Raw genomic sequence first — 16,314 nt, forward strand, 5'->3', positions numbered from 1 at the left:
GATACGGCTACCAAGCCCACTAGTCCCACTCATTTGAGACCTAGTGACTCACTCACTAATTCCTCACCATGGGAATTAGCTACCACCCCAAGGGCTATGCTATGCACGTTAATCACCTAGCATGCAAACATCAACAACAATCTACAATGATTTACTCACTAATTCCTCACCATGGGAATTAGCTACCACCATAAAGGCCACAACATGCATGCTAATTCACCTAGCAAGGCAACATCATCAACAACAATCCACAATGGACATATGCTCACACTCTAAGCCATAAAACAGTCCATTCACCAACACATGCATAATATATACATTCACAACATTATGCATATTTTCACACATCATCAGCATATTTATCACATAATCATATCATGTCATGCCAATTAATCCAACACAGTATTAGCACACTCTACTAATACCTATCCTACTCAAAACAACGGGAAATGATCCCTACTATATCACATACCGATATAGGCCAACCATCAAATATGTACACAACATTTAAATACCAATTTTTCCAATTTCCAACAGTGTTAACCGGTTAACGCCCTGGGTTAACCGGTTAACGCAACACAGAACACGCTTTCTGGCAAAACTCAACAGTGTTAACCGGTTAACGCTCTGGGTTAACCGGTTAACGCAGACAGAACAACAATTTTCACAAATCACAACAGTGTTAACCGGTTAACGCCCTGGGTTAACCGGTTAACGCAAGCAAAACAGCAATACCTCACAATTCCTAACAGTGTTAACCGGTTAACACCCTGGGTTAACCGGTTAACGCAAGACAGAAAGCTGTCCCTGCGCTAACACGAAGCAGAATGCAGAATTCTCCGCATTTTCCGCCGTTGGAGGACTTCCGGACCTCCGATTCCAATTCCGTAAAAAGCTATACGTTCGGAAAATCACAACACACTCAAATACAGATTCAATCACAGCTTTATCACAACTTACCCAACACAATTTTTCAATATTCAACGTTCCAATTAGGGTCAATTCAACGGTTTATCACTACCCATTACATGTTAACCCATAATACCCATTAAACGACGATAAACCCCCCTTACCTGAGTTAATCCGGCGAATCTTTAATCTTCAAGCTCTTCTCTTCTCCAACCTTCTTCCTCTTGCTCTGCCTCTTTGCCCTTTTCCTCTTTTCAGCCGCTTCTCTGCTTTTTCACGTAAAAACCCTTTCTTTACCAAATGGAACTCTTTTTCTTATTTCCAACATATATATTTTCCAATAATTATTATTCCAATAATTATAATAATCCAATAATTCCAATTATTTAATTAAATTAATAAATATAATATTAACTTAAATTAAATAATTATCTTATTTTAATCGGGGTGTTACAGCAAGGAGTCAACATTTAGTTTTCTTAAGCTAGCCAAAAAAGAACCTTAAAATCTTATGCAACAAAAACTGTCATGAATAATGAATAAGCTTTGCAAGTCCCGCATCGTTTTCTTCTTGTATTATGTAAATGTTTATAAAGCTTCATCAAATATTGTGTATTGCATAAGTAGGTTGGAATGAAAGTGGGCATTTGAGAGTTAAGTATATCTTGCAATGAAATGAACTTTAGGTCCTAGATAATTTTCCAAAATCTTAACTAATTAAATATCAATTTAAATTATTAATTCTTTAAAACATTATTAAAAATATTAAATTAGTTAAAAATATTATTAAATATCAAAATATCCTAGTCATCAATGACAAATAATTAAAAATAATTTTTTTTATTCTAATAATCATTACCACCCTATGCAAAACTGGATGGAGACTACAAAAATCCGAAGACCTTCAAAACTAAGGGACTAAAATCGCTAGTTTTGTAACAGGGGGACCAAAAGTGCAACATATTCTTAACACAAACAAAAAATGTAAAAATAAACAAAAAAGAAAAATAGAGTGATTTTACATTGTTTTTTTTTTTGTAAAATAATAAAAAAATTCAGACTATAATTAGTAAACTTTTGACTAACAAAAAAAACAATGTTTTAATATATTACATTTTTTTATGAAAAAGTTTTATCTTACATAGTATTGAATAATTTCCCATGTACAACTTCGAACCAATATAGATAATGCATTATGAAAATTTACAATGAATAAAAGAATAAGATAACATGTTAAAAAGGGACAGAGAGATAGCAAGAGAGTGAGAGAAATTGGGTGACATATGAAAAGAGATGTTAAATATTCATTTGTGACATATGCTCAAAATTAATACTTTCTTTTTATCAAAACACTATCTTTTCTCATTATATTTTTTTAATTAATTTATATCTACAATCTATCTATAACTAAAATTAACTTAATTTTTTTTATATAATTAAGTTACAATGACTCAATTTCTCACACCATTTTACATTTCAACGCTTAGTTACTATGAAATATTTTTATTTATTTTTCCAACATGTTTCTTTTTATTGATTATCCATTTTTAATTTATTTTGCTTACCTTCTTCTTCGTATTTTTCATTTTTTAGTTTAGATTTATATTTTTAACATATGTTTTACAAATATCATTTTATGAGTAACTTTTTTTAAAAAGATATATTTATTTTAAAGAAAATCTATATTTATTACTATTTTTCAACATAATTAGTGAATTTATGTTGCTTATAAATTACATACGTATTTGGCAGTTATATTAACAAAATAGAAAATAATACCCGTCAAATATCAAGTCAACAACAAAGGTAAGAAGAGCCAAAAATGAAAGGAAGAGGAGATAAAATATGAGCAATGAGCAGAAAGAAAATCATTTGTCGAGACGACATGAAAATTATAGGCGGCGGAAAGAGCAAGCGAAACAAACTCAAACATCTCGCACTATAAATAGTCAGTCGAGAGTTCCATTTCAAAATTTTACAAATATGACTTTTCCAAGATCACAGTTTCAAGGAACTCATGACAGTGAAACCGAACCAAGTAGAATTATACATGTTAATAATGCTGCACTCGGTTGGTGATGATCAATATAGACATTATATATTACATTGTATAATTTTGTTCGCTTTCGTCATATCTCATTTTATGTATTTAAACCCGCATATCGTAATTGCGCATCATCTAATCAATGAAACAACATGAGTCAATTTGATATAGGTATAAGGGATATTGTTCTAAGTATGCGAGTAATAACGTTTACACACACACACACACACACACACACACACACACACACACACACACACACACACACACACACACACACACACACACACACACACATATATATATATATATATATATATATATATATATATATATATATATATATATATATATATATATATATATATATATATATATATATATATATTAATTATTATTTTTGTATCAAATGATATGGATTTTGATGAAGCTTTGGAGGATGCAGTAATATCATATGTTAACATGGATGCCAAAGAAAATTGTGCATCATCATGTTGTCCTCAAGTTATGTTCATAAACATTTTGTGTCAAATAAATGTATCTTTTATTCAAGTGACATAAAATTTAAAATCATGCAATATTAAAATATTCTAATTGAGGCATCTTGCGTATATTTTTTATTTGAATTTTAGATTTTAGATAATATTTAGCAATCAATATCAAAATCCTTCCTATAGAATCAGGACATGATTTTAGAGCAACGCACAATATTGCTCGAATTCAAAAATAACATGATGATGGCAAAATCTCGGTTGCCTCATCCAATTACATGTAGACACTACAATGCAAGATTGTTTCATCATGAATTACGTGGCACACACTGTACTGGTGGAAAGGTATCATTTTCACGAGTTAATGCTCCTATAGAACTGCAACAATTATTTTTGGATGGTTCAACTGAAGGAAAACATTTTAGGCAACATATTCGAAGTTATAACTATGTGCTCTCATTCACTTCAATTTGTGTTCATGTTGATAAGAATATTCTTGCATCTGGTCGTGGTATATACATATTTCATGCTCAAGGTGCTTTTTACCATAACATAGGAGGTTTCTATCCAAATGATGGTGTTAGGTCGTGTTTCTTGCAACTATACATCTACGACATCGATAATGAGCTACACAATAGAATGCAGGAAAATCCACAACTGCACCAAAATGTAGTTCACAAATTACAGAAAATGCTCCATCAGTTTAATCCTTTTGTAATTAGGTTCAAGCAACTGTCACTACTTCCAAATATCAATGAATATAGCCTCATACTTAAGGAGCGTCCAAGTAGTCACCACTAATACAATCTTCCAACTGTAGAACAAGTTACGACAATTATTGTTGGATGTGATGCATATTCTATGGAATATGGAAGGGATATTAATTTCATTCGTCATGATGGAAATCTCAAGAAAGTTCAAGAGACAAAAGGATATTATGATCCTTTGCAATACCATATATTGTTTCCATTTGGGACGCATGGTTGGGACGTCAACACAACAAATTGTAATGGACGAAGAGTGTCATGTCAAGCATATTACAATTACATGCTTCAGGTAAATTTAGATTAAGTTTAGTATATAGTATACTTAACTAAGCATTGTTTAAAAAACTTTACATTTAGCACCGATATTTTTTTCAATCAACTCTAGATTCGTCTAAATGATCAATCAATGTTGTTAAATGCGAGTCGACTATTGCAACAATATGTTGTAGACAATTATGTCAAAATTGAATCAGGGAAGTTAAGGTAGATTAAAGAGCATCAAAGTGATATACGTGCTGAATTGCACCAAGGTTTACAGGATGCTTTGCATGTTGGTGAAACTAATGCAGGTACAAATTCATATAGCATAAATACAAAATTTTAGATTAATAATTAGTTGTACTTATAATGTTAATCATTCATGTATTCTAATACTAATGCATTTCATGAATCATCGTAAAAAACATTGGAAAAAGAAAAATATTGCCATCATCATTTATTGGCGGTCGTCCAGACATGACACATCGTTATGAAGATGGCATGGCTATTGTTCTAAATAGTGATAAACCATATATTTTTCTTACAATGACATGCAATCCTTCTTGGAGTGAGATAACATCAGAATTTTTTCCTTTTCAAACACCACAAGATCGTCCAGATTTGGTAACAAGAATATTTCGTTCGAAATTCGAGCAATTGAAGGATGATGTTATTAATAAAGGAGTCTTGGGGAAAGTTAAAAGCTACATGTATGTCACTGAATTTCAAAAGTGAGGATTGCCGCATGTGCATATGTTGTTGGTCTTAGAAAGTAACGACAAGTTGCGTGACCCAAAAGAGTATGATAGTATGGTAAGAGCATAAATACCTAAATTAGAATGTGAACCACAGTTGCATGAAACTTTTGTAAAACATATGATTCACAAACCTTGTGCAATTATCAACCGAAAGTCTCCATGTATGAAAGACGAACATTATAAAAAAAGGTATCCCAAACAATTCTTGCATGAAACACGTCAAGGCATTGACTCATATCCCGAGTATATGAGAAGGTTTGATGAATCTATATTGTTAGGTAGAGATAAGTTTGTCGATAATAGAGGGATGGTTCCTTATAACCCTTGGTTATTGTTAAAGTATGACTGTCACATCAATGTAGAGATTTGCATTAGCATTTAAAATATCAAGTAACTATACAAATATGTGTACAAGGGCCCTGATCGTGTGGCTATGGAGGTTCATAAAGGATCATGCATGGATTAAGTTCAGCAATATGTTGGTGCAAGATGGATTTGTGATCTCGAGGCATTGTGGAAAATATTTTGATTCACTCTTTACTGATTATATCCTTCGGTTGAAAGATTTCAGATCCACTTGCCGAACCGCCATAAAGTACGCTTTTATGATCATCAACGAATTACAGATGTGTTAAATAATGAACGCAACTCCAAAACAATGCTCACACAATTTTTTTCATTGAACCTACGAGATCCACAAGCAAGAACTTATCTTTATAGAGAGATTGCAAAGCATTATTGTTGGAACAAGCGGGACATGTAATGGCGTCGTAGGCGGTCAACAAGAAAAGTTATCGGGAGATCTATACAGTATCACCTTCGAAGGGAGAGAAGTTTTACTTGCGACTGTTGTTATCTCATGTCACGGGTCCAACCAGTTGGGAATATCTTCTTACAAATAATGGCACGAGTTCCAATACATTCAAAAAATCAGTCGAGGATAGGGGATTTCTAGATACTGATCATAATATTCGTGATTGTTTGGTTGAGGCTACGAGTCTCCGAATGCCATATGCTTTATGGAGGTTATTTGTGACGATTATAATATTTTGTGAACCTACTGATGTTATAGGCCTTTGGAATGAGTTTTTTACACATATGGCAGAGAATTATCAAACAACTAACAATATTGTGGAATCAGACTTGACTAATATGTTGTTAAAGGACTTGAATGAACTCTTAAACCTGCACGGTAAAAATATTGAAGATTATGATCTACCATCTTTACCCCCTAATACAGTAGACGGAGATGCAATTCCGAGTCTCATACAAGAGGAGTTAGCGGTCGGTATCCCCAATGAAGATATTGAATATGTTGCTAAGTTAAATAATGATCAAATTATTGCATTGAAAACCATTATGAATGTAATTGTTCAAAAACACAGTGGGGTATTTTTTGTTGATGGTCCAGGAGGACCAGGTAAAACATTATTTTATCGAACATTAATGACAAGTTTAAGAAGTAGAGGAGAAGTTGTCTTAGCAACTGCATCATCTGGTATAGCTGCAACATTGTTACCCGGTGGTAGGACTGCATACTTTGGATTTAAGATACCTATTGATATACAACCGAGTTCCATTTGTGGTATTAAAAAGCAAAAAGATCTTGCAAATCTTATTAGAGTTGCTGCCACAATAATTTGGGATGAAGCACCAATGACGAACAAAAGTTGTTTGGAAGCCTTAGATCGATCATTACAAGACATTTGTAGCAACAGTGCTCCAGTTGGTGGAAAAGTTCTGATCATAGGGGGATATTTTCGTCAAGTTTTTCCTGTTGTAATAAAAGGTACTAAGGCACAAATGATTTCAGCGTGTATTGTTCAGACTCATTTATGGGATCATACCTAGATTTTGCGTCTGCGTCAAAATATGCGATCATTGCATGATCAAGAGTTTGTAAATCAGATGACATGGTGAGATTACCTTCATAGATTGGTGATGGTGTTGAACCTACCAAACCATATGACATGGTGAGGTTACCTTCATAGATTACAATCCCATGGAAAGGTGAACATTCCATACAAGTACTTATCCAACATATTTTTCTCTGATTTAGAATTGCATGGTTGGGATGCCCCGTATATGGTATAAAGAACTATTTTAACACCAATAAATGATGATGTCCAGAAATTGAATGATATGATTATCGACCAATTTCCAGGATAAGAACATAATTTGTTGTCGTTTGACGAGGTTTAAGGATATAATCATAATTTATACCAACAAGAATTCTTAAACTCAATTGCACAAGGTAGTTTGCCACCACATATTCTAAAGATAAAAAAGGGTGCACCATTGATGTTGTTACGAAATCTAGATCCTAGATATGGATTGTGTAATGGGATGTGGTTATTATGTCGTGGTTTATTTATGAATATGTTGGATGTGGAAATCTTGACAGAAAACAATGCATGAAAATGAGCTTTTTTGCCCAGAATTAAAATAAAAACATTTGCAAGTGATGGGCTTCCTTTTATCCTTAGTAGAAAATAGATTCCTGTGCGGCTAAGTTTTGCAATTACAATAAATAAATCACAAGGACAAACCATTCCAAATGTTGGAATATATCTTCCACAGTATGTTTTTAGTCATAGACAGTTATATGTAGTTTTATCTAGGGGTATTTCACAGACTACGACACGAGTTTTAACTAGGGAAGGAAAATTGAAAGGAGAAGATGGTGACTACACAAAAAATATAGTCTTCAAACAAATTCTTTTATCGCACCCACAAGTATTTATTAAGTACATTAAAAAGATTGCTCACACATTGATTTCCATTTTGGTTATACGACATACCAAGATTATATTGTATTCTTTATATCCTAACTAAATATAATTTTATTTTGCTTTAATATACAACCAAACTAGAACACAGTGAAATCTTCCAATTATGTAAGGAGTTTAGACGAAAGAATGTTGAAACTTGCTTCGGCATAAAAGTAAGTTATACTTGATAATTTATTTTATGCTTTTATGTTAGACAATTGGGTCATACTCATTCTCACTATTATGTAATATTTTAGATAGGAGGCTTTGAAGATAAATGGAACACATGGAAGTATGAACAAACAATTTCATCCATCAGAAAACTCGACAATAAGGTGTATTTACCTTTTCCACAATACGTATAAAACCAAATCTAGATAATAAGGCTTTGAATGCATTTGAATTTAACTTCTGTAAGTGGTTTATGTAAATAAAACCATATATATATTTACTAAGTCAATTGTTTTTTTACCAGAAATCCAGATAATTCGGAAACAAGTCATAGTTGTTGTTCTACCAAATCTAGACTAAAACAAAGTATCTCCATTCTCCAGGTATACATTTATTTGTGTCATAATAAACCATATTATATTCAAACGTGTCAAATGTTTTGAATGTATTTCTTTGATGATATGATATTTCATCATGTATTTGTAATTTTTTAAATCTCAAGAGCACATTGATAAAGGGATGTACGAAGAATTGATTCGAATCTTTATAAGGTAAAAAAAAACTATATTAAACTACTTACTATTAATTTTACTATCTTTTTCTCTAAAAAAATTCTAATTTAAGAGTCTTACATTTTTTCTTTACTACGGAAAAAAATTGCAGGGAAAAAGAAAATACTTCGAATAAAGATTTCATGTTCAACATTCCTCTTAAAGAACGTCATTGATTACACAATATTAATAGTACTTCGCATGCTTCAATATAATTTTTAATATCTTTGTTTACCATTTTCAAAGTATAATAATATTATTTTTAATGCGACGTACAATACAAACCTCATAAAAAGTAAAATATACATTTATTTTCTCTGTTGTGCACATTAAAAAAAGCGGGCAGACGGACACGAGAGTGCCCTCTGAACGATGGTCTTCTATAATGACGTAGATATGGTTTATATTCCTTGGAAAGAGAATTTTAGTTACAAAGTAGTGAAGGATCCTAACCTTTGGTTTCAAGTGTATGGATTTGAAAATGAATTTCTTTTTCTCCATAGGATTGATGACAAGAGTATTAAGGGTTGTGAAGTGTTTGAAGATTCTAAATACTAGGGGCCTATCAAGGATGTAGGACTTTTCTACAATAGGTATCTCAAAGATTATTCCAAAGATCTTTGTGAATGTCTATTTCTACTCCCCTTACAGTTCTTAGTGAGGTTACAACAATCCTTATGTTTAGGTAGAATTCTCTTACAAGATTTGGGAAGGACTATCTAATACTTGAGCGAACAAATCTTTTATAGAGGCTTGACATATTTGATGATATGGTTTGTGGAAATTTAAGAGGATTGACTCCATGTGCCAAGGATAAATTACCTTCCTCGCTACAATTATCATCTTCTCTTCTTGCTTTATATTTATCAGTCTAGTAACGAACACATTCCTTCTTGGTGTTTCTCTGGATTTTTGGCTTGAGAAGACTATGATGATTCTTACGGCAAAAGAACTCACACAAGAGAGAAACTAGAAGAGATGAATTTTAAGATGTGTATACCCCGAAATTCTTAAAGCCGATTTATAAGTCATGGGGGGCGAGAGGTGAAAGTCGGACGTAACGGGTACTTGAAAAAGATAATTATTACCGGGTTGCTACTTATGAGACAAATAGTAGCCCAAATCATAGAGTTCTCAGAGACACATTTCTGGATGGTGAGTACAATCAGTATAATGGTTGTAGGGTATGTACATCCCAAAATTTGATATGCCCGAGATGACTTACTTATGTAGAGTTTCTCTCTGCCCATAAACTGTGGAAAACTTCTTATTTCCTTTGCAACTGCAAAATACTGTGAATACAATGTTATGAATGCTATATTCACTTCATTACAAAAATAAGGGTTACTCCCTTTATTTATAGATTTAGGTTAACTTGGACCTCAAGCCAAAGTCCAAAACTATAAAAGCCGAAATTAGCTAACACTACTAAAATAGGCCTAAGTCGAAATTCTGTGTGAAGCAACATGCTTTGGCACTTCGACACACTAACACAACTTAACATACTAGGTGGTTCGACACTTCCTTACTCTGTCGAGCAACCTGTTTCGACACAAGGAATTACAATTCAACACACCACCTAATTCATTGTGTCTAAGCTATCTACATTCATCATAGCTCTTAGTCTTGTGAACACATCGACATGCACTCCCTTCGTCATGATGTCTGCAATCTGATTCTCAGTTCTGCAGTGTTCCACATTCATCTTCACATCTCCTACCTGCTCTCGAAGAATAATGGAACCTCATTTAGATGTGCTTGCTTTGACCATGTGATATCGGATTCTTTGCCAAATTGATAGCTGACATGCTGTCGATCTTCATGGTAATTGCTCCATGACTCTTCGTTGTTATCTCTTCGACCAGATTCACCATCCATGTTGCTTGACATGCACAAAGAGAAGTAGTTATGTATTCTGCTTCGCACGATGATAATGCCACTACTGGCTCTTTTCTCGAACTCCAAGCAACTGGTGCACCACATAGCATAAACACATAGCCCGCTGTGGATTTCCGATCCTCAGCATCACTACACCAACTTGAGTCGGTGTATCCCACTAATTTGCATTCTTTTCCTTCATCAGATGCAGGAAACAAAATGCCATAGTCGAGAGTTCCTTTCAGATACCTTGGTATCTTCTTCGCCGCTGTTAGATGTGATACCTTTGGCTTCTACATGAGCCTACTCACCATACCTACATTGTATGCTAAGTCAGGCCTTGTGTGATAAAGGTATCGAAGTGACACAATAAGTCTTCTATATTGGGTTGGATCGACATCATCTTCATCTAAATCTTTCGACAATTGTAATTTGGGCTCAGCTGGAGTCGAAGTTGGGTTGCAATCTTCAATCTCAAATCTCTTGAGAATTTCGCCTTCATACCTTCTTTGATGTATCATCAAACCTCTACCACTCTTGTAGAACTCGATGCCAAGGAAATATGAAATGTTACCCATATCTGACATTTCAAATTCCTTATTGAGATCACCTTTGAAGTTTTCGATCTCCTTCTTGCAACTACCTGTTATCAACAGGTCATCGACATAGAGGCATACTATAAGCAATTCATTATTGCTTCTTCTTACATATACTCCATGTTCAGATTTGTACTTCACAAATTCCTTCTCCCTTACAAAACCATATATCTTTTTGTTCCAAGCTCTTGGAGCTTGTTTAAGTCCGCTTAGGGCTTTATGCAGCCTGAACACCTTTCTTTCTTCGCCATGTTTCACAAACCCAGTTGGTTGTGCAACATAAACTTCTTCTTCTAAGAGGCCATTAAGGAACGCCCATTTCACAATCATCTGACACATCTTCCAGTTGTTCATGTTTGCTAGACTAATAACCAACCTGATTGTTTCGATCCTAGCAACATGTGCAAAAACTTCATCGAAATCGATTCCTTCTTTTTGAAGAAATCCTTTCGCCACAACTCTCGCCTTGTGTCGAGTCACTTATCCTCCGGGATTCAAATTCACCTTGTATACCCACTTCACATCGATTTCCTTCTTGTCTTAGGGCATTTCGACAAGTGACCAAGTGTTGTTGACTTCGATTGAATTTAGGTCTTCATCTATTGCTTTCATCCAATTCGAATCTTTCAATGCCTTAGTTGCATTGACAGGTTCGACATCTGCGTAGAAAGCATAATGTACCAGCTCACCTTCTTCAATGACCACATCATCTCATGTAATCACACATTCTTGCAACCTTGCAGGCACGTGGCTTGTTCTTTGAGGTCTGCTTGTGCTTGTTTCACCTCTGACTTCTTCTTGTCGAACTTCTCTTTCGACTTCACTAGTTGGTTCGTCACAAAAGATTCTCACTGAATCTTTCTTGACATTCTGAGTCCAATCCCATTCTCTAAGCTCATCCATGATCACGTCCTTGCTGATCACCACTTGCTTATTCACTGGGTCGAACAACTTGTATCCTCCAATCGAATGATATCCTATCAGGATCATCTGATTCGACTTGTCATCAAGTTTTCTTCTCAACTGATCTGTCACATGTCTATATGTTATAGATCCAAACACCCTGAGATGACTAAAGCTAGGCTTGACACCAGACCAACATTATGCTGGCGACTCCCTTTCAACATACTTCTAACCATATTCATAATGGTTATATTCTTCCTCTCTGCGACTCCATTCTGCTGTGGAGTGTAGGGTGGCACCACCTCATGCACAATCCCTTCTTTCATACATAATGCATCAAAGTCCTTTGACACATATTCTCCACCACCGTCAGTTCTCAAAATCTTGATCTTTTGACAGTTCTGTCTTTCGACCATAAATTTAAACTCGGCAAATACCTCGATCACTTCACTTTTTTTCTAGATCAGGTAAGACTGCAGTTTTTGACTGAAATCATCTATAAATGTAACAAAGTATTTGTCACCTCCAATCGAATCCACCTGGAGAGGACCACATACATCAGAGTATATGACTTCAAGAATTGCCTTCGACTTATTTCTTGCATCCTTACTGAAGTTGTTCTTATGCTGCTTCGCTTGCACGCATTCTTCACACACTTCGTTTGGAATGTCGATTTCTGGTAATCCTGAAACCATATTTCTTCTCTTCAAATATCTGATTTCTTTAAAATTGAGATGGCCAAGTCTATAATGCCATATCCATTCATCTTTGTTGGCTGCTGTTGCAAGGCACATATGCTCCATCATATTAAGCTCAATCTTGAAGGTTCTATTCTAATACATTGGAGCCTTCAAGATCAACCTTCCATTTGAGTCGAGAACTCTCATCAGCTTGTCTTCGATCAACGCCTTGTAGTTCTTTTCGACCAACTTCCCTATGTTGAGCAAATTACTCTTCATGCCTGGTATGTACAAAACATTTGAAATTATTGACCTCTTGCCATCTTTCCTTATAATCAGAACATCACCAACACCTTCAGCTGCTAGAGTGTTGTCATTTGCAAATTTCACCATGTTCTTCATTGAGGGCTTTATGTTGATAAACCAATCTTTTCTTCCAAACATATGTGATGAGCATCCTGAGTCCAAGTACCACTGGTCCTTGAATCTCTCTTCTTCTCTTGTTGTGACCATCAACAATGTCTCTTCTTCTTCATGTTTCGCCAGCTTTGCATAAGTTTCTTGATTCTTCTGCTTTTATGGACAATCACTAGAATAGTGACCATAGCTTTGACAATTGTAACACTGAATGTGACTCTTGTCTGGCTTTTGACAACCACCTCTTCCTCTACCTGCAACACCACCTCTTTGGTTGCCTTGGTTCCAGGGTTTTCTCTTATTCGACCAGTTTCCTTCTTGCTGATTTCGAGCAGCCAGATTGTTGTAACCTCTTATGCCTTTGTTGCCATTCCAGCTTCCTTTGTCTTTTCTTTCTTTTGTTGATTGAGCATGTAAAGCCATATCACTCTTCGACTTTCCTACAGCTCTTTCAACCATTCTTTGTTCATGAGATTCAAGCATCCCTTAAAGCTCTTCCTTTGTCAGGTTTGACAAATCTTTTGACTCTTATGTGGCTACTACCACGTGATCGAACTTTGGAGCCAACGACCTCAAGATCTTTCCAACAACAGATCTTGATGTCAACACTTCTCCACATACCTTGATTTGATTCACCAGTTTCGTAACCTTGGTGAAAAAATCAGTTATGCTTTCATTAACTTCCATCTGAAGCAATTCATACGTTCTTTTGTGAGTTTATAACCTCACCTCTTTCACCTTCTCTGCATCTCCAAACGATTTCTCCAGAATTTCCCATGCTTCTTTGGCTGACTCTACATCACTAACATTTTTAAAGTTATCAGCATCAACACATTGATGGATTATAAAGAGAGTTTTATAATCTTTCTTGTTCAATTCTTTATGTGCAGCCTTTTCTTGATTCGTCGCGGCTTCTGCAATCGTTGCTACTCCTTCCTTCATAAGATCCCAAAGATCTTAACAAAACACAACCTTTATCTGCTTGCACCAATTCTCATAATTGTTGTTCTTGAAAATCAGAAGATTTGCTGGAAAATGTCCGTTTGGATGATTTGTTACCATGGTGATTTTCTTCCCACGAATCGATTAAGCCGGAGCACTTGATACCAGATGTTGGAAATCCCCAAAAATCTATGGAGAATTTCAATCAATCTTAATGAACAAGATTGTTATTACCCACACAATAGCAATGAAAAGAAAAGAACTATGGAGAAAGAAAGAGTGTAAAGAACGATAAAGGAGAAAAAAAATTAAAATTCTGCAGAGTTTCTCTCTACCCACAAACTGTGGAAAACTTCTTATTCACTTTGCAACTGTAAAATACTATGAATACAATGTTATGAATACTCTATTCACTTCATTACAAAAATAAGGGTTACTCCCTCTATTTATAGATTTATGTTAACTTAGACCTCAAGGCAAAACCAAAAACTATAAAAGCCCAAAATAGTTAACACTACTAAAATAGGCCGAAGTCGAAATTTTGTGTGAAGCAACATGTTTCGACACTTCGACACACTAACAGAAATTAATAAATTAGGTGGTTTGACATTTCCTTACTCTATCGAGCAACCTGCTTCGATACAAGGAATTACAATTCAACGAATCCTAACATTGACTTCATGAGATGGCCACGTAATCAACCAAACAATCTCCTCTCCGAGGAGAGCAGGTTCTCTTTGTTTTAAGCTTGCAATAATTTTTTTTGTTTACCCTTTTTTTCTACCGTATTTATAAAGGGGAAGAAGACAAGTCACGAGCACCATGACAAGCACTTACGTATAAAGGTAAAACTATTATATTGTTTGCTTCATGTTGAAAGGTTGGTATAATCATCCGTTCTTTTAATTCTCTGCAAAGTGAATCTATAACATGCACGATAACTATAATACCCCTTTACTACCATTAGGCCATTCTTAGAGTTGGTTTTAAATTCTTAGACCCGCATAACCAGATTGGTATCTTCCTTGTTCAAAAGGAGAAAGACATCACTATGTGGTATTAGCTACACCTTGTTCAAAAGGAGAAAGACATCACTATGTGGTATTAGGTACACGTCTTGCGTATTTCTCTCCGAAGTCGTTTCTTACGTTTTAATAGATGATAAAAATATCATAATTTGGCATAGCCAATTACGTTAGTTCTCACAACACTCCATAAATGTTCTTAAGAATTCGGTAGTCCTTATTTATATAATGTCGGCAGAAAACGATTTTTTTAGCATGGTAACCATAGCCACGTTGATAATACTTTACGATGACTCCTACAAAAAAAGGGCTACGGACTTGCATTACGACTTTATCTATTGCCGCCTTGAAAGGACTTTTATTGATATTGTTTTTGGGATATCCAATATGGTGTGTATTACCAATGTCATGATCTAATCATGTACACTACTCAAGAGCTTATTTATTTAGTTATTTGAATTTTAGAGTATATACGTAATAGTCACAAACTTGTTCGACTCAAGGACTTCATTATATAATATATAGGCATGTTAGTTGTATCTTGTCGTCGTAACTGTGATATTCTACTAATAAATATGTTAAGTTGATCACTATACAGGGTTATAAATAACTGGATAGTAAAGATTTCATATTTCTGGCATCTATGTTTTAATGTTTTACATGCATATTATGTGTTATTATGACAATTTGAATGACTTAATTAATATATGGATGTATTTATTTTTGACTTGGTGAGCTAATTCATAAGTGGACTCGGCAAGTTAATCTAGAGGACGAGGTTGATTATGGTTTGGAGCTAAGAAAATAATCAAGTTTTCACACAAAAGATTAAAAGATAACAAGTCTTGCACAAAAAGGCGAAATGTGTCACGCCACACCGGGAGTGTCAAATATAAGTTAACAGAAATCATGAATTTATCAAGCAAAATCGTCGATAAAACTAAGAGGTTGGACAAATACAAAGTGTATGTTTTAAATTAATCATCTTTATTGTCAGATAAGGCAAACTAATTTCTCTGTCGTTTGTAACTAATGACCAATTTAGAACTTACTTTAGGAAATAGGTGTCGCTCCTTTCCCATGCGAGGGCGGGAGACACCTCATCTTTTCTAACTCTTCAAATTATGTAGGGTGGTTTTCGGAAGATACTATA

The 16,314-nt window shown here is 34.6% G+C and overlaps 1 protein-coding gene across 1 annotated transcript; it reads left to right on the plus strand.

The window, feature by feature from the left end:
• The first annotated feature begins 6,325 nt into the window (after positions 1-6,325).
• On the plus strand, positions 6,326-7,078 carry LOC127102546 (uncharacterized). The gene has a single exon (XM_051039904.1). It carries the CDS (start codon positions 6,326-6,328, stop codon positions 7,076-7,078), a length of 753 nt encoding a protein of 250 aa, XP_050895861.1.
• Positions 7,079-16,314: the final 9,236 nt, after the last annotated feature.

Source organism: Lathyrus oleraceus, chromosome 7, assembly GCF_024323335.1.
Source record: "Lathyrus oleraceus cultivar Zhongwan6 chromosome 7, CAAS_Psat_ZW6_1.0, whole genome shotgun sequence".
Classification (NCBI taxonomy): domain Eukaryota; kingdom Viridiplantae; phylum Streptophyta; class Magnoliopsida; order Fabales; family Fabaceae; genus Lathyrus; species Lathyrus oleraceus.

Coding starts and splice junctions, on each gene's coding strand:
- LOC127102546 (XM_051039904.1), top strand. CDS start 6,326: ATGGCAGAGAATTATCAAACAACTAACAATATTGTGGAATCAGACTTG.